The sequence below is a fragment of the Carcharodon carcharias genome, chromosome 4, assembly GCF_017639515.1.
Source record: "Carcharodon carcharias isolate sCarCar2 chromosome 4, sCarCar2.pri, whole genome shotgun sequence".
NCBI classification, from domain to species: Eukaryota; Metazoa; Chordata; class Chondrichthyes; order Lamniformes; family Lamnidae; genus Carcharodon; species Carcharodon carcharias.
The window spans coordinates 38,274,065-38,301,883 of NC_054470.1; the positions used below are offsets into that span (position 1 = coordinate 38,274,065).

The 27,819-nt window shown below is 45.8% G+C and overlaps 2 protein-coding genes across 3 annotated transcripts in view; one reads left to right on the plus strand and one right to left on the minus strand.

Annotated features, from left to right (window-relative positions):
• Positions 1-11,302: 11,302 nt before the first annotated feature.
• The window catches only part of LOC121277288 (dual specificity protein phosphatase CDC14A-like), a 237,217-nt gene continuing 220,700 nt past the window's right edge, over positions 11,303-27,819 (minus strand). Inside the window, exons 15-16 of the mRNA XM_041186563.1 lie at positions 14,017-14,054; positions 11,303-11,342 (exon numbers count right to left, since the gene is read on the minus strand). Of these exons, the coding sequence (XP_041042497.1) occupies positions 14,051-14,054 (4 nt within the window). The 3' untranslated portion in view covers positions 11,303-11,342; positions 14,017-14,050. The remainder of the gene's footprint in view (positions 11,343-14,016; positions 14,055-27,819) is intronic.
• Positions 22,369-27,819, plus strand: part of zgc:103482 (uncharacterized protein LOC450001 homolog) — a 36,609-nt gene continuing 31,158 nt past the window's right edge. For both annotated transcript variants that reach the window (XM_041186567.1, XM_041186568.1), the window contains exons 1-2: positions 22,369-22,875; positions 27,597-27,747. In XM_041186567.1, the coding sequence (XP_041042501.1) occupies positions 22,494-22,875; positions 27,597-27,747 (533 nt within the window). In that variant the 5' untranslated portion in view covers positions 22,369-22,493. The remainder of the gene's footprint in view (positions 22,876-27,596; positions 27,748-27,819) is intronic.

Genomic DNA, 27,819 nt, shown 5'->3' on the forward strand with positions numbered 1-27,819 from the left:
GGACCAAAGTGGTATGACTCCTCCGGAGTCCTGAATTGAAGCCTCTTATTTCTGTCAAAGCAGCTCTGAAGCGAGATGAAGATGTTTTGTTCACACAAGCAAGCAGCAGCAACTTACAAGCTAAAGTACAAACAACTCGCATCAGCAATTCCACTCACCCCTCTTATCCTGCCCGTGGATGAGGTTTTTGAAAATGTGGCCTACCCACCTGCTCATTGCACCCGGGCAAAGTCCTGAAACTCGCATGGGCTACATTAAACCACAGACAATTGGTATCTCAAGGGCCTTAACTGGCCCGTTAACTGGCGCGCCTCGATCTTCATCCTGCACCTGCCTAGCGAAATATCGCGAGGGTACGCGGTGACCTCAGGACGCATCGCTCATCATATTATGCTGGGGCGTGTCAGGCATGTAAAATTCTGGCCTATGTTTTTCTGCAATGGGATTACTGCTTCCTTTGGGTATATAACCAACAGTGCCATGGACCATGACACATGTCTTTTGATGTTATGACAGGCAGTTACTTGCAGGTCTTGGTATCAGCGAAAGAGCTTGAAAAAAATAATTGACTTATACTATGTGTCAATCATGGCTCAGAGAGTAGCACTCTGGCCTCTAAATTACTAGGTTTTGTGCCCAAGTGCCACTTCAGGGCTTGAGGTCAAAAATCAAGGCTGACACTCCAGAGCAGTAATGAGAGGATATCACCATCGGTTAATCCCTTGTTATCAACAATCTGGGGGAAGTCTTCTGGATGAGGCGTTAATAGGCCCCATCTGCCCACTTGGGTAAATGTAAGATCCAGTGGCACTATTTTGAAGAAGAGCAGGGGAGCTATCTCTGGTGTCCTGGCCAATATTTATCCCTCAATCAACATCACAAAAACCAGATATCTGGTCTTTTTAAACTGCTGTTTCTGGAAGTTTGCTGTGCGCAAATGTTCTACCACGTTTCCTACATTACAATGATGGCTACACTTCAAAAGTACTACATTGATTGTAAAATGCTTTGAGATATCTGATGATTTAAATGCAAGTCTTTCTTTTTTTTATTCATTTAGCTCATCTACAGAATGGTAAATACTATATATACAAAATGCATATTTTTGTTACATCGAATAATAATTGTCCCCAAGATCAGGGCGATTATTTAAGCAGCTGGTTCTAGATTTTGTGAGAACCTATGGTTGGAAAAGTTATCTTCTCATATTGTTGCAGCATAAGATTTATGACAATTCAGGCTTCCTCCACAACACATTTGACCCAGACTCACCGAAAAAAGACAGTTTCCAAAAAATAGCCTCACATCTCCGATGGCCTCTGTTATATGTGACGTGAAAAGAGAAGCATAGCACAGGGCTAACAATGACCCTTTTGCCCTCATTCAGGGACATTAAGCCAAAGTCTCACCTACCCTTTCTGGTGGACATAAGATATCTTTGAGAACCCTTCGATGAACAGCAGGAGAGGCCTCTTAGAGCCTGACAAGCATTTTCCCTTGAACCTGCTGCTGCTGCTTATAGCTACTCCTTTCTTTTCTTCCATGGGATGTCATTGGCTAGGCCAGAAATTATTGCTCATCCCTAATTCCCCTTGAGAAGGTGGTGGTGAAGGTGGTCTTCTTGAACCGCTGCAGTCCATGTGATGTAGGTACACCTGCAGTACGGTTAGGAAGTGAGTTCCAGAATTTTGACCCAGCAACAGGGGCAATGGTTGGATTCTCTTTGGTTGGAGATGGTCATTGCCTGGCATTTGTGTGGCATGAATGTAACTTGCCAATTAACAGCTCAAATGTGAACATTGTCCAGATCTTGCTGCGGCTGTTTCAGCATCTGAAGAGTCATGAATGCACAATGTTCAGCACCAATCATTTGCTAATATCCTCATTTCTGATCTTATGATGGAGGGAACGTCATTGATGAAGCAGCTGAAGATGGCTGGGCCTAGGACACTACCCTGAAGAACTCCTACAGTGATGTTCTGGGACTGGGATAATTGACCTCCAATAACCACACCCACCTTCTAGATATGACTCCAGCCAGTGGAGGGGTTTCCCTCTGAATCCCTTTGACTTCAGTTTTGCTAGGGCTCCTTGATGCCACACTCGGTCAAACGCTGCCTTGATGTCAAGGGTAGTCACTCTCACCTCAACTCTGGAATTCAGCTCTTTTATCCGTGTTGGCCAAGACTGTAATGATGTCAGGAGCTGAGTGGCCCTGGCAGAATCCAATCTCCAACCAGGATTTATGCTGTCATGATATGCCATGCTCATCTTTCTTGCGTAATCCTCACACACCCACTGTAGCTTGTTTGTAACTGCTCTGTTGACATTTATCATCCAACTATACCTATGTTGACCCCTCTTTCTGCTGTCCTCCACTGTGCCCTGTAGCAGAGATCTCTGTAGCTTTTCAACTCTGACCAAATGGCTGAAGTACTGACATTTTCTTTTTGGGGTGTCACTTTTTAAGAGTCTTTTTTGCTCATGCAATTTCAAGCACCTTTTCATTTGTCTTACCACCTCTATATGGAATTTTAAGCATATGACATAGCATGCACATTTCAAAGGCCCCTGTTTTCTTCCACTAGTCATTATTTATTGACCAGGTTTCGGAGACTTACAGAAAAGTGGATAGAATGTAACGTCTAATGAGATTTTTCCTTGTTACAAGCTTGAGTTTTCTTGTTGTTAGCACAACCGTCATCTTCACAAAATTACCTCTGACTACCTCTATCCCTCTTCTGAGCACAGCATCACATCTACCATCTTCTATTATTTGTCTTAAATAGACAAACTTATCTACTTCTTCCAGTGTGACATAATCCACTTCAATCTAGTTTCTTCTAATGTATTCCTTCTAACTACCATTGTTTTAGTCCTTTTAGTGGTATTCATACTCAACCCACATTCTAGACTTTCAGATTTTACTTGATCTCTGATATTTTGTAGGGCCTCTTCCAATTCTGCAAGTAGCGCTGTGTCATCAGCGTACCGCAAGTTTGTTCGAACCCTTCAACCAACTTTATTAATTATTATTAATAATTAATCTGATTCTTTGCCGACTTAAATGAATGCTTTTTGTGGGATTTTATTGTGTTCAGATTGGCTGCCAGGTTTTCTGATAGACTGTACTTATTTGTGTCATAACACCAGGGGGAGTGCATCCTGCTCATGTGCAGATGCAGCGTCACGGTCAGTTCTCAGACTATTTAAAATGAAAGGTCCTTTTAAATATAACTCTGCTTTGTTATCGCTGATTAACTGTGCATTTTTTGGAAGCTGGTATCTTATAACTGTCTCCTTTACAATAAAATTAGTTAATGGAAAAGTAAAATTTGTTGTTCCCTTTGAAATTTGCCATCCCTGCATCTCTCCTGATGAGTGCAAGGTGAAAAGCTTCAACCGCATGGGGTGAATTTTATCCTTGGCGTGCAGGATCGGTGGCGGGGGGGGGTGCGGTCGGGAAGCAGACCATTGCCCGCAGTTGGCAGCAGCCAATTAAGGTCCGCCCAGCGTGATACGCAGCCTGGAATATTGCTCGAAAGGGCAGGCGGAGACATGATGTCCGCTAGGTCCAATGGTGACCTGGCGGCCGAGTCAAATGTGGCCTCGGCAGCCCCTGGAAGGTTGCCACCAAAGGACATGGAAGTGTTGTGAATGGAAACCGTAGCGGGTGGACACAGCAGATGGGAGGGCAGGCCGGCGGGGCAGTCAGCCCCGCTGCATTTCTCAGATGAATGCCTCGCAGCCTTTCTGAAAGAGATGGCAGTGAGGAGAAAGGCCCTTGTCCTCAGGGGTGGGAGGTGGATGAGGGCCCCCCCCAACCTCACCAAAAAGGCCTGGGAGGAGGTGGCTTCCAGGGTCAGCAGCCACGACGTGGTGACGCGTACATGGGTGCAGTGCTGGAAGCGTTTTAACAATCTGCTGCAATCAGAAAGGGTGAGTACCGTGTTGGCATGGGTCACTTTGCAGAACACTTAACAGCTGCCCATCTCCCCATGGACCTCAGAAGTGTTAGAGTGTAAGTGCCAATGTCAATGAGACAGGAGCTGGCCAAGGGAGTGAGCCCTGGCTGCTTGGACTGAGTGCCTTGTGGCTCCAGGGTCACCGATCGGCTGAGCCCTGTGAGGTGTTCCTCAGGTGGGGTTGGCCAGGCTGCAATGGTGCTGCAGGTAGAGAACGGACTAATCAATGCTCCTCTGTCCTTTCAGGAGAAAACATCCAGTAACATTGCTGAGAGGCCAAGGACTGGCAGGGGACCCTCACGCCTCCTCACACTTTCGCAATACAAGCAGGAGGTCCTCGGTGAGGTTGGGGTGCCAGAAGAAAGTAAGACTGCAGTGCACTGAGGTGAGAATGGTAGTTTTTGCTACCATTGCAGTGTAGCCTCTATATAGATGTGAGCCTGGAACATGGAATCCCCACTGATAATTGAAAGACAAGGGCACCATGATGCAAATCTCTGTCTCATCAGGGTGCCAGGCATGCGCAGTGACAGTATCATGACTTAAGCTAGTGACTTGTCCTTCTTCTCTCTTTTAGGCTCACCAGTAGTTCATTATGAGGAGCCTGAAGGCCCACCCCTGACCCCTGAGGACCACCATGCTCACCACACACCTGTTTCACACCCTCTCTGTCAAGCAGGCACCAGTGCAGATACCAGCACCTCGGCAGGTACAACATTGCCATGTAGTCTATCGATGCACATTGGTGAAGGCACTTCACACTCGCTTGAGGTGCAGGCAGAGACAGAGAGTGCCCAGGACACTGACAGTTGGAGGACTGCTGGGGACCAGGTACATGCTCAATCGGTGGCTGATGATGGATCTCTGGAATTATCCCTGAGGCCGCAGATGCTGGAAGTCCAGCAGCATGTGAGGGAGGATCTGGCGGAGATACATGAGGGAATGCGTGTCATGGTGTCTATTGTGAAGGAGTCCCTGTGAAGCATTAGCATTGTGTTGACCCTCATGGCCAAGCGCAATGCCTCCTCCATGGAGAGAGTGGCAACTCTCATGGAGAGGCTCCTGCAGGGACTCAACCAGGGGTTCCTGGAGATACGCTCAGACCTGCAAGCCCTTACACCGGCAATGACCTCAGCTGGTCAGTGTCAATGTGGGAGATGGATTGAGCACCCATTATCCAAGCTAGGTGCCCATCCATCAATGGTGAGCAGGGAGGTCCAAAGCGACCTCATATTGGTGCACGAGGTGCCTGTCATCTCTGCGGGCTCCTCTCAGAAAGCTCCAGATGTTGGCAGGAGCTCCTCCACCCCTCTGCCAGTAACCATGGCATCTGATGAGGCTGTGGCAACTGGGGAGATGCCATCCACGGCACTGGCCGCTTCCTCCGAGGCGGGGTCAGCACAGGGTCCATGGGCCGGGGGATAGCCTGCCAAGGCTATCAAGGCCAACAGGACAGCAGAGTGACCAGGCTGTCACCAATGCTGGTGCCCGCGAGGGGGAGCACCTAGACGTAGCACCCACAAATGAAAACTTAAAGCGCCTTAAGCGCAACACGGCCTTAACACAGGTGATATTTGGTCCCCCCATTTTTCTTTTTTTTAATGGTGTGATTGAAACCACCAGTTCATGTTAATTTCTGTAACGTTTAACATTCACAAGTAAATGAGATGTTATTTTGTTCAACTGGCCTCTGTATGCTTCATTTGCTCAGTAGGTGCAGGGCAGCCGATGATGTTATGATGGACATGTGTCTCCTGAAACTTTATTGCAAAGGCACATTGTTTATGTTGTTGACCAAGGAACTAGTCCTCTCTGGGATCGAGTATGGAGCCTGCAGCCCTGGCATGTGGTGGTTGTTATTTGGTGGGCTAGCTGAAGGAACATTGGATCAAAGCATCCTGGGTGTCCCTGTCTCTTTGGAGGTTACCCAGGTCAGCGTCAATCCCCTCATCGTTCTCACTGTGCTCGTCCTCGGACTCACTACTGGACTCATCATCTGTTCCCTGTGCAGCTGCATCTACATCTTCTTCCTCCACTGCATCCCCCCTTTCCAGTGCCAGATTGTGGAGAGCGCAGCATGCAAACACTATCAGTGACACCCACTCTGGGGGGGTATTGGAGTGTGCCCCCTGAACTGTTCAGGCATCAAAAGCACATTTTGAGAAGACCGATGGTTCTCTCTACCACTGCACTTGTGGAGGCGTGGCTCCTATTGTACCGCTGCTTGGCCTCTGTTGTTGGGTGGTGGAGAGGCATCATGAGCCACCTTTTGAGGGGATAGCCCTTGTCACCCAGCAGCCAACCATCCAGTCAGGCTAGAGCACTGAAGAACATCGGCACCTGCGAGTGTCTGAGGATATAATCTACATGGGAGCTGCATGGGTACCTTGTACAGACTTGTAGAATCTGCATCCTGTGATCACACACTATCTGCACTTTCATGGAGTGGAATCCCTTCCTGTTGACAAAGGTACTGGGCTCACCTGCTGGTGCCTTGATGGCCACATGTGTGCAGTCTATTGCACCCTGGACGCGGGGAAAGGCAACAATGGCTGTGAAGCCTCTGGCTCACTCGGCACTGCTGGCCTCGACCATACAATAATGAATGAAACTCAATGCACGCCTGAACAGAGTGTCTGTCACCAGTTTGATGCAGTTGTGGACAACTGATTGGGACACTCCACAAAGATACCCCACTGACCCTTGGAAAGAGCCGGAGGCATAGAAGTTGAGGGCCACTGTGACCTCCAGTGCCACTGGCATGGGGTGTCCACCCACACAATCAGAACTGATCTTAGGGCCTATCCTCTGACAAATGGAGGTCACTGAGAGGTCATGAGAGATGGAGCATCCTTCGGCATTGCACCTCAGTCATATTGAGGTAGCTGCATCACCACCTGTAAACCCTGGCAACAGAATATTGGTGTCTTCTGCGGCCCCTTCTGCCTTGGACTTCTTGCTGGCCCTGCGCCCCTTGTGCCTGCGCCTCTCCTCCCACAGGTCACTCCCCTGGAATCTGAATAGGGGCATTTGGCCTCCTCCCCTTTCTGGCCCTCTCTTCCTCAGAGGAGGAGGTGCCTCCAGCAGAGACCACAATCCCCATTACCAGGGTAAGGGAAGGCTGTCTGATACCTGGAAGGCCCTACGTAGTGTGAATCCTCTGTGGGCCTGAAAAACAACACTGAGTCCTGAATTGAAGCCTCTAAATATCTAAATGCAGCTCTGAAGTGAAACGAAGCTGTCCTGTTCACAGAAGCAACCAGCAGCAAGTGATATCCTGAACTCCTCACTAATCACATTGAGAAGCCCACTGATCCCTCTTAACCCGCCCAGGGATGAGGTTTTGCAAATTGTGGTCCGCCCATTTTGCCCTGCGACGGCCTAAAAATCGCATGGGCTACATAAAGTCGGACGCAATTAGTGTCTCAAGGGCCTTAACTGGCCACTTAGTTAATGGCGGGCAAGCCTCCGTCTCCATCGCACGCCTGTCTAGCGAAATATCATGAGAGTGCGCGTTGACATCAGCACACTCGGCCCATGTCAACGCGCTTTATTTAATGCTCGAGCTGGTCGGGCTCATGCCTGCCTGCCAAGCTAAAAACTCTGCTCCATGTCTCTTTTTCTGTATTAATGAAGGGGAACATGTAGATGTGGTGTACTTGGATTTACAAAAGGCATTTGATAAGGTGCCACATCAAAAGTTATGATGTAATATAAGATCTCATGATGTATGGGTAACATAATATCATGGATAGGTTATTGGTTAGTTAACAGGAAACAGAGAGTAAGGATAAATGAGTCATTTTCGGCTTGGCAAGCTATTACTAGTGGAGTGCTGCAGGGTTCGGGGCTGGGCCTTAACTATTTACAATCTACCACAGTGACATCGATGAAAGGATTGAATGTATGGTAGCTAAATTGGCTGATGACATAAAGATAGTAGGAAAATAAGATGGCAAGAGAATATAAAGTGTCTAGCGAGGGATTATATAGGTTAAGTGAGTATGAAAAAAAATGGCAGATGGAATATAATGTCAGAAAATGTGAAGTTTTCTAATCTTCCTGCCAAAATGGACAAGTATTATTTGAATGGAGGGGAACTGCAGAATTCTGCAGTACAGAGGGACTTGGGTGTCCAGGTATACGAAATCACAAAAAGTTGGTATGCAGGTGCAGCAAGTGATTAGGAAGGCAAATGAAATGTTGGTGTTTATTACATGGGGAATGGAATATAAATGTTGGGAAGTACTGCTGCAGCTGTACAGAGCCTTAGTTAGTCCACATGTGGAGTACTGTGTACAGTTTTGGTCTCCTTACTTAAGGAGAGAAATAATTCAATTAGAAGCAGTTCAGAGAAAATTCATTTAATTGATTCCTGGTATGAAGGGGTTATCTTATGAGGAAATGTTGAACAGGTCAGGCTTATACACATAGGAGTTTAGAATGAGAGGTGATCTTATTGAAACATATAAGATTCTGAGGGGACTTGACAGGGTGGATGCTGAGAGGATGTTTCCCCTTGTGCGGGAGTCTAGAACTTGGGGACACAGTTTAAAAATTAGAGATCTCCCATTTAAGACTGAGATAAGGAGAATTTATTTTCCTCTCAGAGGGTCATTAATCTCTTCGCCAGAAACCAGTGGAGGCTGGGTCACTAAATAGATACAAGGCTGAGTTAGACAGATTTTTGATCAGCAAGGGTGCCAATGGTCATGGGTGGCAGACTGGAAAGTGGAGTTGAGGTCACAATCAGATTTGCCATGATCTTATCGGATGGCAGAGCAGACTTGATAGGCCAAATGGCCTACTCCTTCTCTGAATTCTTGTGTCCTTGATATTAAACCCCTAAGAAGGGAGGGGTAGGATCAGACATTGGAGAGGTAGGATACTTAATTAAACTATTTAAATCAGGCCTCCTCATTGCACGTGGGAACCTGTGTTAAATTAACAGTTGGTTTCCCAGGGTTGAGGAAATCCGGCAGTAAAACTGAGGTGGGAGTTTCCAGCTCAAAAAGTTGTGTGCCCTTTACAGCATTTCTTGTGGGCCAGGAGGAGAAGGAGCGTTCCTCCCAGTTCCTGAACAAAGCCTTCAGCCTCCCCTTTGCTGATTGTAGCCTCTGTCTTCCCTGTGCCACAACTTGCACCCAACAAGCCCCAAACTCTCGATTCCCCCCTAATAATTACCTTGGGCTGTTTCCAACAATCTCTGGCTGTAGATTCTGCTGCTGGTTTTCCCGTTCAACAGTTGACCAGCCTGTCAATTTGGCTGACAGCCAATGGGAAATGGAATAAAAATATTATAATAAAGACCTGCCTTAAAATTTGGCAATACCTTGCTCTGCCCCTTTAAGACATTCCTTAAAACCTACCTCTTTAACCTAGCTTTTGTTCATCTGGCCTAATATCTCCTTTTGTGTCTCGGTGTCTTTTTTTTAAAAAAAGGCTCCTGTGCAGCACCTTGGGATGTTTCTTTACTTTAAAGGTGCTATATAAATGTAAATTGTTTTTATTCTTCATAGTTTTGAATACCTGTATTGAACCTTCTGTTAACTTTCTCTGCTGTAATGAGAAAACTGACAACTTCACCTGTCTCTTTACATAACTGAAGTCTCTCATCCTTAGTACCATTCTAGTAAAGCTCCACTGCGTTCTCTCTAAGGCCTTGACATTATTCCTAAAGTGTGGTGCCCAGGATTAACTCAAGACTTCAGCTGAAGTGTACTAGTGTTTTAAAAAGCTTTAGCATAACTTACCATTGTACTGTATGCCGCTATTAATAAAGCCACTAATTCCACATTCCTTTTTAACATCCTTATGAACATGTCACGCCACCTTCAAAGACTTGTGCAGTATGCCCCAGTTTTCTCTGTTCCTGAATTCCTTTTAAAATTATACCAAGTAGCTTATATTCATTATCTTCATTCATCCTACCAAAATCATACTTCTGTGTTAAATTTCACCTGTCTGTTTGTGTCCTTCTAGAGTCTGTTACTATACTCCTCACTGTTACTACATTTCTGAATTTCACGCCAGCTGTAAACTTTAAAATTATGCCCTTTCACCCAAGTCCAGGTCATCAGAAAGAGCAGTGGTTCTAATACCAGCCAGTGGGCGACACCATTCCATATTTCCATCTGTCTGAAAAACAACTGCTCATTGCCACTCGGCTTTTTGTCACTTAGCCAAATTCATAACTGGTCATTATGATACCATCCTGCCACTATCCCTTTAATTCTATCAGTTTTAATTTTATCATCAAGTCTGTTACGGGATACTTCGGGCAGGATTTTTCAGATGGTGAAGTTTCCCACTCTGTCACTGATAAAGTTGGCGGGGAATGCATCCACGTGGATGTTGGCTGCCCCACATCCATTTAATGCTCTGTGGAGCATTCATTGGCTGGACATGGGACTTGTGCCTTTCACTCAGGAGGAAGGCCCACCTCAGAGTGCTGCTAGCAAATGGTCAGGAGCAGTGGCCACTGCTGAGGAAATCAGGGGCCCTCCAGCCTATATCAGGAAGGTTGAAAAAAAACTCTAAGAGAAATAAATATTATATTGAAGAAGGGGAAATCACTTTGAGATACTGGATCCGGAAAACTCGGGACCGGATGTGTGCCAAATCTGGTGATTTTGCGGATTTTGGGTCCTCGGCCTAGCATGTACTTATCATACATAAAATAAGGTACAAAAAGTAAAGAATCAAAGGGTTTTATTCAAATTGCTACTCAGGACACCAGGTTTTTGGGTCCTTCCGGATTTTGGGACACCAGATAAGGGATCCATTACTGTGATCACTGGAGCCATGGGGACTGGCGTCCCTGCCTGTGGCCCCTCTTTGAATAAAAAATTACTTCTCCCCTGGGTTGCTGCTGGGAGGCCACCTTCATTCAACTGGCAGCCTCCCACTTGGTGGAGCAGCAAAAATGGTGGTGGTAGAGCATTTGAATATTGTTACAATCTCTGTAGAGACTGATAATTTTTTAGGAGATGTATTTCCAAGAACCAATGGAAAGAACTAAAGGACAACATTTCACGTTTTAAGATTTTTACTGTAACAAACAAATTAAAATCATCAAGGATCAAACATTACATAACAGGCAACTAATGTAGCCAAACTAAAGAAAGGTATTTTTGCATTAACTAACACAACCAAAGTACATCTTACAACCTTTTTGCTACGCATTGCACTTCTGGCAGACATAAATAGCATTATAGAAACATTCTCCAGCAGGCTCACTTCTCCCTGCCACGTTAGGTCAAAACTTCCAGTGTCCTTTGAAAATTGTTCCACTCAGCCCAAGTCATCCAGATCTGATTTTCACCAGCAAGGCCCATGTTGGCGACTCCTTGTTCCTTAAATCTCCAAAAGTCCCATCTGTTTTGAATAGAAAACAAACTCTTACAAACATCCTGCTTGGCTGTTAACACAAAACAGTTCTTCTCTGCTTCTCCACAGCAGTAACTGCTTCGCTTTTCCACACAGCAGTATCCTCTTCATCTCACCTTGTATCTCAGAAAACAGCTGGCCCATTCCTGTGAGATACTGTGTAAAGGTACGAAAACTGTCACTCGATATTTCAAAAGATTTCTGTTTGAGTTTCTCCCTTTTGGCAACTAGGCCATAGGCACATTTCCAAACTAGGGTGCTTCTGGATTTCTCAATTTTACCTTATATTGAAGGCAACATTTTAAAACATAACTGGCTTGTAAAGTCCAGCTTCATAACGATACTTAAATTTGCTCCCCCCCCCATCCCACACCTTGTGTCAGAAAGCCTGTCCGAAGCTGGTCCCACTGCTGGTAAAATTCCCCGCTGCCAGGACATGGTCGGGGAGCTAATTCAGTATGGTTCTCCATGAATTTACTGCACCCCCTCCTCCATGGGCCCACCTCATGGGGGCTGGCAAAATTCCTTCTGTTATCTTTTGAAAATCCATATACAAGACAACAAATACACTACCCTGTTACTTCATAAACAGAGTCAATGAATTAAGTCAAGCACAATATGCCTTTAAGAAATCCATGCTGATTTTCATTTCGTCACCAATAGTCTTCCAAATACCAAACAATTTGTCTCGGATTTTGGGTGGAATTTTATCTAAATAGACCCTACACAGTGGAAAAACTAGTCAGGGGTTGGGAACCTGTTTGTCATTGAAGCAGGTATGAAGAAGGCTTTCTTCCAGGAGGCTGCAGATCTCAGCAATGACCTGCCATGAAAGCCTGAGTCCCCTGAGGCACTGGTGCTCTGTCATAACCAGGAAGCTCATCCTTTGTCTGTATACCATGTGCAGGGGAACATCAAGATAAAAGCAAAAAACTGTGGATGCTGGAAATCCAAAGCAAAAACAAAAATACCTGGAAAAACTCAGCAAGTCTGGCAGTATCTGTGGAGAGGAACACAATTAATGTTTCGAGTCCGAATGACCCTTCAAAAGAACTAAGTAAAAATAGAAGAGAGGTGAAATATAAGCTGGTTTAAGGGGCGGGGGTGGGGGGCGGTGGGACAGGTAGAGCCAGTGATAGGTGGAGATAACGAAAAGATGTCACAGACAAAAGGACAAAGAGGTGTTAAGGTGGTGATATTATCTAAGGAATGTGCTAATTAAGGGCAGGAAGCAGGACAAGCAAGGTACCGATAGCCCTTCCCCCTTTCACTTCCCCTGTCCTCACTGTCCAAGGGTCCAAACACTCTTTTCAAGTGAAGCAGCATTTCACTTGCACTTCCCTCAATTTAGTCTACTGCATTCGCTGCTCCCAATGCGGTTTCCTCGACACTGGAGAGACAAACGCAGACTGGGTGACCGCTTTGCAGAACAGCTTCGGTCTGTCCACAAGCATGACCCAGACCTCCCTGTCACTTGCCATTTCAACACTCCACCCTGCTCTCATGTCCACATGTCTGTCCTTGGCCTGCTGCATTGTTCCAGTGAAGTTCAACACAAACTGGAAGAACAGCACCTCATCTTCCGACTAGGCATTTTACAGCCTTCCGGACTGAATATTGAGTTCAACAATTTTAGATCATGACTCTCTCCTCCATCCCCACCCCTTTCTGATCCCCCCGTCTTTTCCCAATAATTTATATAGATTTTTCTTTTCCCACCTATTTCCATTATTTTTAGATATATTTCCAACCATTGTTTTATCTCTACCTTTTAGCCTTTTTCGATTCCTTCAACTCACCCCCACTAGGGCTATCTGTACTTTGCTTGTCCTGCTTTCTACCCTTAATTAGCACATTCCTTAGATAATATTACCACCTTTAGCACCTCTTTGTCCTTTTGTCTGTGACATCTTTTGGGTTATCTCCACCTATCACTGGCTCTACTTGTCCCATCCCCCCAACCTTAAACCAGCTTATATTTCACCTCTCTTCTATTTTTACTTAGTTCTCTTGAAGGGTCATTCAGACTTGAAACATTACCTCTGCTCCTCTCAGCAGATGCTGCCAGACTTGTTGAGTTTTTCCAGGTATTTTTGTTTTTGCAGGGGAACATCACCTCCTTTGAGCTCGAACTCTGTATCCATCACCTCTGTCTGATGGAGTGGCTTGTGGCTACAAAGAAAACAGCTGCTATTGTATTGAAGCTTTTCCTGCTGCTGCTGGTACTCTTGCTATTTTTGCTGCGATCTGGTGCCGCTTCTAGTGCGGTTCCTTTTCTTGCTCCTCATCAGAGGTCCCTATGGCTACACAAGCTACTCCCATGCTGCAGTGAAAGCTAACAGCAAAGAAGTTCAATCAAGCTGAGTAAAGTCCAAACTAGGTAAAGTGACTTCGAAAAAGTTGAAAATCACCTTGAAAGCAGTGAAATCAGGCCCTCAGAACAGGTCCATTTCCACAATGGCTGCCATAACCTTTGCAGTTTCATTCTTCAAAGGCTTTCTAGTCTCCCAGTTTCATTAAATAATGATTTCCTACTGTGCTCTTGCGTTGTTGACTCCGAAAATTTCTATATAGCTTTGGCAATCTGTGCCCTAGCTGTTAAACTCAAAATTCTGGATTAAATCCTAAATTAATCATCCATTCCTATATCAAAATTACTTACCTGACAGCTCCACAGGGGTTTCCCACTTGCAAAGTCACCTGGGTTAAATAAGAAAGTGGACAGAATCATATCGAGTTCCCAACCTAACGCCACTTTTTTGGGTATTTAATCCCCTGTTGCAGTTGACCATGCCCCCCCCCACCACCCAAATCCCCCAGCAGTTTAAACTCCGCACATTGACTCTAAAAGTTTCTCCATCGCCATTGAAATCTTTTTCTGCTGATGTAGTCTATATGATAGTTGTACTGTATGTTACTTGAATTTGTGTGCAATGAATCCTGAGTGCTTAAAAGTCATTTTAAAAATAAATGTGAAGATGTTTAACTGCCTTCTGTGTAGATAATGACATTGTACTCTGATTAACACCAATGTAATCCCTAGTAGATTGAAAGGGCACAGTGACAAAGAGATTCAAAGTTGTTGTAAATGTAATTGTCAATAATGGACCATCAATTTTTTCTCTGCATTGTGCATCAAATACACCAAAATAATTCACTTTTTACCATCGCACCATTTTATCTTTAGGCTACTTGCTCCTTCTTTCCCATACCTGGAAAGGTTACATCACATGTGTTCTTTGGCTACGGCAGTATTAGAAATTATTCCAAACAGGGAAATCTTGCACAATAGTAATTTCTTGGGCAGACAGTCTTTATTTGATGTTTAGAATATGTGTTACCTGCTCTATATTCTGTACATGCAGAAATGTTGTTGCTGTGATAGATCGTTGAGTTTCTTTAAAATACAGGTCGAGTATCCTTTATCCGAAACTCTTGGGGCCAATTACGTTTCAGTTTCCAGATATTTCTGGTTTTCGGATCTACCGTATATACGTTGGCCTAGGCCTATTCACATTACAATAGCCTAATCCTACACCAGTTATAGTGTACAAATACTAGGTTGGTTCTCTATTTGCCAACCCTCACACACCCTACTTCTTACCTTTCAACACTTATTACACCTGTAATGCAATATTACATTGTTTTATTAACATACAAATTAACTTTTCAAAAAAAGTTCCAATTTTGGATGTGTTCATATATGTTGGATGCATGGAAAAAGGATATTTGACCTGTAGATTCAGCCTCTAAGAGGCAGCTCTGGTAAATCCCCACAGATCAGTCCTTTGCTCCCTTCTCTTCCTCATGAACTTGCTAAGCAGGGTAACAGCATCTGTAGACATGGGATCTGCTTCCACACGTGTGCTGATAACACACAGTTCTACCTCTCCACCAGCTCTTTAGACTCTTGCATTGCCCCTGTGCTGTCATCTAGTTTTGGATGAATCACAATATCCTCCCATTAAACATTGAGAAGACCGAAGCCAACATCTCCAGCTCCTGTCACAAAATCATACCCTATTAACACCCCCAGCTACTGACTCAAGATGAAGCTGGTCATTCAGACTATCTACCTCCAGCTCTATATTTCCCACCTCTGCCCCTACTATAGCTCAATTATAGTATGATAGCATGTCCCATTCAGGCCTGTGTCACCTCCAGTCTCACCAATTTGTATGCTCTCCTGGCCAGTCTCCTGCCTCAACCAAGCTTCTAGCAAAGCTTAATTTTTAATCCAGTTAAAACCAGTTGCTTAATTACAGACAGGTGGGGATAATTGTCCACAATCCTACCCTTATTCTAGAAACAGTATTCATATCACATTTTAATAAATTTCTTAACATGATATACAGCGTAATTTCTGAAGGAATATGATACTTTAACCCTGAATCTTGGCTGCAAGAACTCTCCACGAATCTACTGGAAACAAAGGAAAACAATAAGATGTTCTGCATCAGGCTTCAGAAATGGCAACTAGATGGCAACCCAACTGGAGGACCTCTATAGAGGTGCAATCGACATAAAATATATTAGTTTTCCATTTAAATGAAAATGGGTATTTTTTTTCTGCATATATACTCAAAAAGGTAGAGAGCCATATCTTGAAGTACTCCTGTAAATGTTGCTGTGACCTTTATCAATACTCTCATAGAAATGAAATTTCACTATGCACATTGAGAGTCCCCTTGTTCAGTGTCACCAACTAGCAAGGTAAAAGGACAAAAAAAGATAAGTGCAAGAATTGGGGTGTTAGCTCAGTCTGCTGGATGACTACCATGTGACTCAGAATAATGCAGTACTAATAGCATAGCTTCAATTCCCATTTCAACTAAGCTGGACTTGGTGCCCAGCAGGCTCCTCACCCTAGCTCTGAGAGTAGGAGGCAATTGCTAAACCACCACAGACTACCACAAAAAAGCCCAAGATGAGGAATCAGCAGACAATGAGCCAAGGACCTCCAGAGTACAAATGAATAGAAAGAACTCATACATTACTGATAGCACTAGTAAAACACTTGGTATCTTCAGACTTCTACATTGTAGTTTATATGTTATGTATTCTTTTCTTTTTCAGTTTGAAGGCCTGAACTGAAATTGACTACATATTTTGCACCATAGATTACACCACTGAGCTTGCTTCCATTGCTGTTTGAACTGGGAGTGCAATTAAGAGACTTATTTAGTATACAGACAAAGATTAAATGTTTTATGATTAGAGGCACAGTTTTTCACTGAACCTTGAACCAAATTCTGTTGCTTCATCCCTGCCAAATAACAGAAAATTTGTGATCATGCTTCTGCTGTAAACATATAGAGATTCAATTGTGACAAAAGAAACATTTAATTCAGTGCAGCACTGAGGGAGTAGTTTATTATTGCTGGCATTATCCTTTGAATGATATTTTAAACCAAGAACTTGCCTGCTTGTTTATGTGGATATGAACAATATTTGAAAATGAACAGGGGTGTTTTCCTAAAGTTCTGGCCAACATTTATTCCCAAAGCACTTTACAGCCAAAGAAATACCTTTGATGTATAGCCACTGTTGTAGTGGAGGAAACATGGTAGTCAATTTGAACACATCAGTTAATCTGTTTTAGTTATATCATTTGAGGAAAAATTAGTGGCCAGGACACAGGAAACAACTCTCCTGCTTTTCGTTATATAGTGCCATGTATGTCCAACTGAAAGGGCAGAAGAGGTTTGGTTTAAAATCTCACCTGGAAGATGACACTTCTGACAGTGCAAGTACTACCTTAGTACAGCATTGAAGTGTTAGTTTTAATTTTGTATTCTCTGATGTGAGACTTGAACACACAATCTTATGACCCAGAGGCCAGAGTGCTACCGCTGGGATAAAAATAGAAAATGCTGGAAAAACTCAGCAGATCTGGCAGCATCTGTGGAGAGAGGAACAGAGTTAATGTTTCCAGCCCACACATATGGACTTGTATTATTCACTCTGTTTCTCTCTCCACAGATGCTGCCAGATCTGCTGAGTTTTTCCAGCACTTTCTTTTTTTATTTCAGATTTCCAGCATCTGCAGTATTTTGCTTTTATGCTACCACTGGGACATGGCTGGAAACATTATATAGGACATTTCACTATATTTGAGTTGACTTACAGGCATGTTAAAGTGTTTGTTTTTGATTTTAATGGAACTATAATTATGTTGATGGGGACACTTCTGAATGATTCTCATGGTTTATAGAATAATTATCTATGAGTTTCATGAGAACACATCTGGAGTAGCTAAAGCTCATGAATGCATTCCAATGAGCTCCATGTTTTTCTGAATTCAATCAAAAAGCACTTTAACACTTCATTGTTGCTGAACACATCTTTGATTATTTTCACTTAAAATCTTTTTAGCATGTATGACTTCTTCCTCAGCTTCATCATTACTCTTTTCTTCCTCCTGTTAATTTTATTCTTTCCGACCTGAACTATTCCTCTTCACTTTCCTTTTATTTCTACTTGGTACCATTTATTATCTGGTACATTTCCCTTTCTATTTAGCTTCTATTTAGTTATTCCAACCGGATCCATTCATCCAACCATAGTTACTTAATTACATTCCAAGCTGTGCCTCCTAATTTATTCATTCATTTTCTAGATAAGGGCTTTTTTTTCTTTATTTTTCTTCTGGGTTCATTCCTACACACCTTCCCTTTATTTATAAACAAAAACAGAATTACCTGGAAAAACTCAGCAGGTCTGGCAGCATCGGCGGAGAAGAAAAGAGTTGACGTTTCGAGTCCTCATCATCCTTCGACAGAACTTGAGTGAGTCCAAGAAAGGGGTGAAATAAAAGCTGGTTTAAGGTGTGTGTGTGTGTGTGTGTGTGTGTGGTTGGGGGGGGGGGAGAGAGAGAGAGAGAGAGAAGTGGAGGGGGTTGGTGTGGTTGTAGGGACAAACAAGCAGTAATAAAAGCAGATCATCAAAAGATGTCACAAACAACAGAACAAAAGAACACATAGGTGTTAAAGTTGGTGATATTATCTAAACGAATGTGCTAATTAAGAATGGATGGTAGGGCACTTAAGGTATAGCTCTAGTGGGGGTGGGGGGAGCATAAAAGATTTTAAAATATTTAAAAATAATGGAAATAGGTGGGAAAAGAAAAATCTATATAATTTATTGGAAAGAACAAAAGGAAGGGGGAAACAGAAAGGGGGTGAGGATGGAGGAGGGAGGTCAAGACCTAAAGTTGTTGAATTCAATATTCAGTCCGGAAGGCTGTAAAGTGCCTAGTCGGAAGATGAGGTGTTGTTCCTCCAGTTTGCGTTGGGCTTCACTGGAACAATGCAGCAAGCCAAGGACAGACATGTGGGCAAGAGAGCAGGGTGGAGTGTTAAAATGGCAAGCGACAGGGAGGTTTGGGTCATTCTTGCGGACAGACCGCAGGTGTTCTGCAAAGCGGTTGCCCAGTTTACGTTTGGTCTCTCCAATGTAGAGGAGACCACATTGGGAGCAACGAATGCAGTAGACTAAGTTGGGGGAAATGCAAGTGAAATGCTGCTTCACTTGAAAGGAGTGTTTGGGCCCTTGGACAGTGAGGAGAGAGGAAGTGAAGGGGCAGGTGTTACATCTTTTGCTTGGGCATGGGGTGGTGCCATAGGAGGGGGTTGAGGCGTAGGGGGTGATGGAGGAGTGAACCAGGGTGTCCCGGAGGGAGTGATCCCTACAGAATGCCGATAGGGGAGGTGAAGGGAAGATGTGTTTGGTGGTGGCATCATGATGGAGTTGGCGGAAATGGCGGAGGATGATTCTTTGAATGCGGAGGCTGGTGGGGTGATAAGTGAGGACAAGGGGGACGCTATCATGTTTCTGGGAGGGAGGAGAAGGCGTGAGGGCGGATGCGCGGGAGATGGGCCGGACACGGTTGAGGGCCCTGTCAACGACTGTGGGTGGAAAACCTCGGTTAAGGAAGAAAGAGGACATGTCAGAGGAACTGTTTTTGAAGGTAGCATCATCGGAACAGATGCGACGGAGGCGAAGGAACTGAGAGAATGGGATGGAGTCCTTACAGGAAGCGGGGTGTGAGGAGCTGTAGTCGAAGTAGCTGTGGGAATCGGTAGGTTTGTAATGGATATTGGTGGACAGTCTATCACCAGAGATTGAGACAGAGAGGTCAAGGAAGGGAAGGGAAGTGTCAGAGATGGACCACGAGAAAATGATGGAGGGGTGGAGATTGGAAGCAAAATTAATAAATTTTTCCAAGTCCTGACGGGAGCATGAATATCACCAACTTTAACACCTATGTGTTCTTTTGTTCTGTTGTTTGTGACATCTTTTGATGATCTGCTTCTATTACTGCTTGTTTGTCCCTACAACCACACCAACCCCCTCCACTTCTCTCTCTCTCTCTCTCTCCCCCCAACCCCCACACACACCTTAAACCAGCTTATATTTCACCCATTTCTTGGGCTCACTCAAGTTCTGTCGAAGGGTCATGAGGACTCGAGACGTCAAATCTTTTCTTCTCCGCCGATGCTGCCAGACCTGCTGAGTTTTTCCAGGTAATTCTGTTTTTGTTTTGGATTTCCAGCATCTGCAGTTTTTTTGTTTTTATATTTTTTTCCCTTTATTTATGGTCAACCTTGACTCAGAAGCAGCATTCTTACCCCTAGATCAGAAGGTTGGGGGTTCAAACCCTTCTCTGGGTTTGCATATATAATATCGGCTGAAATTTCATTGCAGGGTTATGAGAATTGCACTGTAAGTGTCAGCACATATGGAGTGCAATTAGAATTCATAACATTATAATTCAAAGGCAAGAGTTTTTTTTAATTCTTTCATGTGATGTGAGCGTCGCTGGCAAGGTCTTGTACTTAAAACCTTATGATACACCAACTCAAATCCAATCAAGCAATTTTAAATATGTCCCGGATGAGCCCCCAGCTATGTTATGGCACAGCTGATGGTAAATGCTGAGTTGTTCAAATCCCAGAGGGAAACTTGAGACAACTGTCACAACAATTTTTGCAATTTGTATGTTTCGAGATGCTGGCTTTGACTTCAGTAGTAATAAGACCACCAAGCCTTATAGGTTTTTTACAAAACTAAATATTTATTAATAAGATGAATGGTTTTAAGCACACACAAATGTCTACAAATTAGTACTATAACTTCTAAATCCCCTAATTAATCTGACTCCCAGTTAAAGCAACAGTAAGACATGTAGATTTTAAAAGATCCAGGCAAAGAAACATGATACCCTGAACACATTTCACTGCTCCTTTGAAAACAATCTAGTCTGGTTTACTTAAAAATGCAAATGTCCTTGTACACCTTACATTCTAAACTTCCTTCATGTTTACCTACTTAACATTTCAAACCAAGTTTATCTTATAATACATCAAAGCCTTCAGACCAGCTTCCTTTAATCCAATTAAGTCTCACACATACACACACAGACACTTATAGACACAGGTACCACTATTTACAATATCACAATAAATTCCAATAACATTATTATATCTTCCTGACATTCGTTGACTAGTCTTTGGGACAGCTCTCCCAAGTTTGGCACAAGTACACAGATGTTAATGAAGGGGACTTTGCAGTGTCGACTGGTCCAGTGCCTAGGTCGATGCCAGGTGGTCTGTCTGATCTTATTCTTATTTAATCTTGACATAGCTGAGTGCTGAGTTACCCACATTGCTATAGGTTTGGAGTCACCTATAGACCAGACTGGGTAAGGACAGCAGATTTTCTTTCATAAAGGACATTAGTGAAACAGGTGGGTTTTTACCACAATCCAGTTGTTTCATGATCACCACTATCGAGACTAGCTTTTTATTCCAGATTTATTAATTAATTTAATTTAAATTCCCCCAGTTGGCATGGGAGGGTTTGAACTAATGCCCCCAGAGCATTAGTCTGGGTCTCTGCGCGGTAACATCACCACTGTGTTACAGTTCCCTTGAATTACGTCTGTATTCCCAGATCCAATTATCTCCCATCCTCTACTTCACTGCGCTTAGTCCTAACTACTATATTTTGAACCAGAGGCAAGAGTTTTGTTTTATTCTTTCATGGCACGTTAACTATTATTTAATTACAAATATTAATGAATATAATGAATGATTTGCTAACAACATTCTCTTCAAATGTATTGTAAAACACTTGAGCTTTCCCCTTATGGTTTATGATATAATTTGAATCGCTTGATATTACTGTCTTGTTACAACAATAAAAAGGAATAGAATGCAATGAATTATTAAATCCCGATGGTAACCGTTAGGAATAATTTCACCAGTGCAGTATTGTTCATAGTAATACCAGCTTTATTTAATGATTAGCAATATTGCCTCAGAGTAAAAACAAATGAACTGGTCATCCAACTCTTGCTGTATACAAGTTGACTTCCTCCGTTTACCTAACAAAACAGTTACTCCAGTTCAAAGTAATTCATGGTGTGTGCAGTACTTTAGGACCTCTTTAAGAGGTGTGATAAATAGTATAAAATGTACAAATGACCATTTATACTTTTTTAAATGAATTCTTACACCTGTTGACAGAACTTCCTGCATTTTCTAGAATACCATTACTTTTTTGTAAAAAGCGGCTGGACTGTTATAAAATACACCTCTTCCAGCTTGACCAATTCTGGGGAGAAGAGTGTGATATTCTTCGGACGGAGAGTAAAAATAAAATAAAGATACATTTTTTTTTTGTTGGAGAGTGGAATAAAAATAAACTCGAAACAGCAAATACATAAAAGGGGGCTTAAAATGAGAGTTTTGTATTATCCATTTAGGCGAATATAACCAGTACAAAACATTAGGCAGAATTAGAAAACAAACAAAAAAAAACACACAAAAGGTCGGGGGGGGGGGGGGGGGGGGAGAGATACTTGAAAGAATTGGTGAAAGTGGGGAAACGGTGGTTTTACTTTGAGGTGATGTTGAACTATAATAAAAGGCGGTTGCGGTTGCGGAGGGTCAGTCAGAGAGTTGGGTTGCAGCCTGTGTGAAAGGGGGAGGGAGGTAAATAAAGGCGCCATATTGGCGAGTGTGGGCCGGGAGGAGGAGGAGCTCCGGTAAAGCTGGAAAAGCCCGACTACCATATAGTTATAAACCTGTGTGAGATCGGGAAGGCGGCGGGTGGGAGTAAGGCCGGAACCGGGCTATGAAAGGAGTTATTCTGGCCGCTCCTGCTGCCGCCATGCAGGAGACCTTCGGCTGCGCCGTCACCAACCGCTTCGACCAGCTGCTGGACGACGAGTCCGACCCGTTCGATATCCTGCGGGAGGCCGAGGAGAAGAAGCAGAAGAAGAAAAAAGAGGAGGGAGGCCGGAAAACCAGGGCCGGGGCCGGGAGCGGGAGCGGGGCCTCCGGCAGCACCTCGGCGGCCGCCGCCTCCTCCAACGCGGCCAAAGCCGGGAGGAGGGAGTCTCAGAAAGCCCGCAAAATCCCGGCCGGGATTGAGGCCGGGAGCAGGCCCGGGGGAGCCGGCGGGACCGAAAATGTCTTCGTGGGCAGCGGTGGCGGCGGCAGCCAGAGGAGAGAAGGTCCGTAACCCGCCCCCGGCTCTGCGGCATTGGGCAGGGGGAGGGGGAGGGGGAGGGGGGTTATAACCCCAGTTAATGTTTAAAAAAAACCCGGGGGAGGGGGGCAGCCGGAGCTCGGCCTCACTCTGCAAACCCCGGGGGTGTGGGGAGGAGCAGGGAGAAGGGGAGGGAGGGGACTGGGGAAGTGAAACTTTATTCTCTCCTCAAAGGTGTCGGAGCAACGCGGAGCGCGAATGTGGCTTCGGGGTGAATTTCTGTTTAAAACAAAATCAGTCCGCGCATGTTGTGTATAAAATGCAGCATTTGGTGATATGCTGCCAGCTGGGGATTTATTAATGAGCCCGGGGGAGGGGGGGGGGGTGCTGATGAGGGTGGGGGATGGGGGTGCTGATGAGGGGGGAGGGGTGGGGAGGGGGTTGCTGATGGGGGGAGGGGGTGCTGATGAGGGTGGTGGGGGGGAGGGGTGGGGAGGGTGCTGATGAGGGGGGAGGGGGGTGCTGATGAGGGGGGTGCTGATGAGGGGGGAGGGGGGTGCTGATGAGGGGGGAGGGGGGTGCTGATGAGGGGGGAGGGGGGTGCTGATGAGGGGGGGTGGGGGGTGCTGATGATGGTGGAGAGGGGTGGGGAGGGGGGTGCTGATGGGGGGAGGGGTGGGGAGGGGGGTGGGGAGGGGGGTGCTGATGTGGGGGAGGGGGTGCTGATGGAGGGGGGTGCTGATGTGGGGGAGGGGGTGCTGATGAAGGGGGGGTGCTGATGTGGGGGAGGGGGTGCTGATGGGGGGGGGTGCTGATGGGGGGGGAGGGGGGTGCTGATGAGGGGGGAGGGGTGGGGAGGAGGTTGCTGGTGGGGGAGGGGGAAGGGTGCTGATGGGGGGGGGGGGTTGCTGATTGGGGGGGGAGGTGTGCTGATGAGGGGGTGGGGGGGTGCTGATGAGAGGGGGAGGGGGGTGCTGATGAGCGGAGGAGGGGGCTGCTGATGGGGGGGGGGAGGGGGTGAGGGGTGCTGATGGGGGCGCTGCTGATGAGGGTTGTGCTGATGAGGGGGGGAGGGGGGTGCTGAGGAGGTGGGGAGGGGGGGTGCTGATGAGGGGGGGTTGCTGATGGAGGGGGGAGGGGGGTGCTGATGGGGGGAGCTGATGAAGGGGGGAGGGGTGCTGATGGGGGCGGAAGGGGGAGGGGTGCTGATGAGGGGGGGAGGGGGGTGCTGATGGGGGGAGCTGATGAAGGGGGGGGAGAGGGTGCTGATGAAGGGGGGGAGGGGGGTGCTGATGGAGGGGGGAGGAGGGTGCTGATGAGGGGGGGTGCTGATGGAGGGGAGAGGGGTGCTGATGGGGGGGCTGCTGATGAGTGTTGTGCTGATGAGGTGGGGAGGGGGGTGCTGATGAGGTGGGGAGGGGGGTGCTGATGGAGGGGGGAGGGGGGTGCTGATGGGGGGAGCTGATGAAGGGGGGAGGGGTGCTGATGGGGGCGGAGGGGGGAGGGGTGCTGATGAGGGGGCGAGTGGGGTGCTGATGGGGGGAGCTGATGAAGGGGGGGAGAGGGTGCTGATGGAGGGGGGAGGGGGGTGCTGATGGAGGGGGGAGGGGGGTGCTGATGGAGGGGGGAGGGGGGTGCTGATGGAGGGGGGAGGGGGGTGCTGATGGAGGGGAGGGGGTTGCTGATGGGGGGGAGGGGGGTGCTGATGGGGGTGCTGATGAAGGGGGGGGACGGAGGTGCTGATGGGGGGGAGAGGGGTGCTGATGGGGGGAGGGGAGGGGGGGTGCTGATGATGGGGGGAGGGGGGGTGCTGATGATGGGGGGAGGGAGGGGGGTGCTGATGAGGGTGGGAAGGTGTGCTGATGAGGGGGCAGCGGGTTGCTGATGAGGGGGGGCAGGGGTGCTGATGGGAGGGGGAGGGGTGCTGATGGGGGGAGGGGGGGAGAGGGATGCTGATGGGGGGAGGGGGAGGGGTGCTGATGGGGAGAGGGGGAGGGGTGGTGATGGGGTGAGGGAGGGAGATGTGATGATGGGGCAGGGGGAGGGGTAGTGGGCGGGGAGGGAGGGAGATGTGGTGATGGGGGCGGGGAGATGGAGGGGTGGTGATGGGGGGAGAGGGGGGTGATGGGGTGATGGCAGGGGAGGAGAGGGGGGTGATGGGGAGAGGGGGGTGATGAGGTGGGGGGTGATGGGGGAGAGGGGGGTTCTGATAGGTGGGGGAGAGGGGGGGTCTGATGAACTGGGGGGGAGAGGGTGGGGTGGTGATGGGGGCGGAAGGGAGGGTGGGGTGGTGATGGGGGCCGGGGAAGGGGTGGTGATGGGGGAGGGCTGGTGGGGTGGTGATGAGGGGGGAGGGCTGGTGGGGTGGGGTAGTGGGGGAGGGTGGGGTGGTGATGGGGTGGGGGGAGGGAGGGGTGGTGATGGGGGAGGGCGGATGGGAGGGGTGGTAATGGGGAGAGAGGAGGGGAGGGGTATGATGGGTATGCGGGTGGTGATGGGTGTGGGGGTGGTGATGGGTGTGGGGGTGGTGATGGGGGAGGGGTGTGATGGGTGGAGGGCCATTCAGAACCACATGCACTGAGGATCAGACTTCCTTTTTGAGGGAAGGATTTTGCCAAAACTGGTAAATGTTTGAAATAAGTGCCTTTTGAAAATTAAAAATAAGGATATGCAGATAACTGGAATTAGACTGACAATTGGGGTCTGTTGCAAATGGCTGTAAAATGGAAATAGGTTTCTTAATTTTATCATTGAAGTGAGAGTTCATTTTTGCTGAGTTGTAGCTCTGCATTCATTACCCAGGCCTTTCCATTTTTTTTAAGACACAATATGCCTAAAACAGGGTATCACACCAGATTGTCTAGAGGCTGCTAAAAAATTCCTCTTCTTGCCCCAGTGTGCATTCATATTTATTAAAAGCACTAGTTGACTTTTAAGCAGTTTGCCCACTTGCTTACCTTCATGGGGCACTGGAAAGGAATACCAGGTCAACTTTAAACTTTTACTTAAAGCAAACTCCCTTGTTTGAAACCCTGGAAGGAAGTCATCGGTGTATCGCAAAATAAAAACAGACGATGCTGGAAATGCTTATCAAGGCAGGCAGTTCCTATAGAGAGGTAAATGTTTCAGGTCGATGATCTTTTTGTCAACTGGAAAAAGACAGGTGTGGGAGTGGAGAAAACAAAAGGGAAAGTTTGTGAGAAAGATATAAATGCAAGTCTTCCTTTCTTTCTATAGAGCTTTTCATGATCATTGGATGCCTCCCAAGAGCTTTGTGCCCAATGAAGTACTTTTTGAAGTGTAGCCACTGTTGTAATGTGGGTGCTGCAAACTCTCACAACAGCACTGTGATAATGACCAGATAATTTGCATTTTGTGATGTTGATTGAAGGATAAATATTGGCCAGGACACCAGGGATAACCCTCCAGCTCTTCTTTGAAATAGTGCCGTGGGATCCTTACATCACCTGAGCAGGCAGATAGGGCCTTGGTTTAACGTCTCATCTGAAAGACGGTTACTTTGCCCTTTCTGTCCTTGCCCTCCTATGTTATTCCATTGAAGCTCAATAGAAGCTTGGGGAATAACACCATGTCTTTCGATTAGGCACTTCACAGTCTTGTGGACTCAATATTGAGTTCAACGATTTCAGATCATAACCTCTGCCACAGTTCATTTTTGTACACCAGCTGTGGCGATGCTTCTGCATTTCCCATTTGCACCATCTCTAGACTCATCTTTTTGTTTCTTTACTTGTCCCATCACCATATCCCTTTGCCTTGCACAATCATTCCGTTTGTCATTTAAGGTCTTCTGCCCTCTTGCAGATCTTCCCTTTTATTCTTCCCTGTCTCCTCTTTCCTCACAATTCCCTGCCTCTGTACTTGCTTAAAACCTGTTACATCAATAGTGATGAAAGGCCATTGACCTTAAACATTAACTTGATTTCTCCCTTCGAAATGCTACCTGTCCAGCTGAGTGTTTCAAGCATTTCTGTTCCTATTTCGTCAGTACATCGTTACCTTAACTTCACCGCTAAATGGTACATGAGAACGGTTTGAGTAATAATTTCTCACAGCACTCTCTGATTTTGGGAGTTCTGCAAAATAGTAATTAAATCTGTGACATACACAAGGATGCTGTTTCATTATCAGTTTAATATAGAGTAAAATTAACATTGCAAGACAAGCAAGCTTAACTGAGATTGGTTTCTGGTGGATTGTCCTTGTGGCATAAATGGCCAATAACAAATATTAAAAAATTGCGGTGCCTGACACATAGCTGATTTTTTTCTTACGAGTTGGCGATTTTAAAAAAAACTAGCTAGACGTCCTGCAACAAGAAATAATTAACTTATTTTGATGCAGGAGTCACTTTTGAAGATGGTGATTTGTGGGTCTCCTAGTATTTATAAATCTGTTTCATTGAGTTCAGGTTCAGTGAATTATGAAAAAACCTGTCTTGGCCTGTATGAATTCTGCAAGTCAATATCATCATGATATAATGGATAAGGTACCTCAGAGCAGCACTGTAAACGTGGGTTGCATTTTTTTTAGGAAGAAAAACAAAATGCCTGGCTGCTTCCTACATTAGAACAGTGACTACACTTCAAAAGTACCTCATTGGCTTTGGACTTTGGGATATCCCTTGGTTATGAAGGCACTATATTTTTTCCTTTTTCAGACCTTATATTTGGAGCTGTTTAGACTGCCTTAACCTTTGCATATGTTGGACTTATGTTTCTTTAGGTCCAAAGAGGGGCCCAAAAAGGGCAGAAATGCGAGGACAAAATGAAAACCAGGATATTGAGAGAAAAACAGAGAGGCCAGAGCGTAGAGTTGTATTCCGAGAACGGCGCCCTAATGAAACTGAAGGAGCTACTGACTTTTCAATAGAAGCGTAAGACATAAATCTGTGTCTGTGGAATATGTTAGTTTTGATCTAGGTAGTTTTTCAACAAAGTTTCCTGCA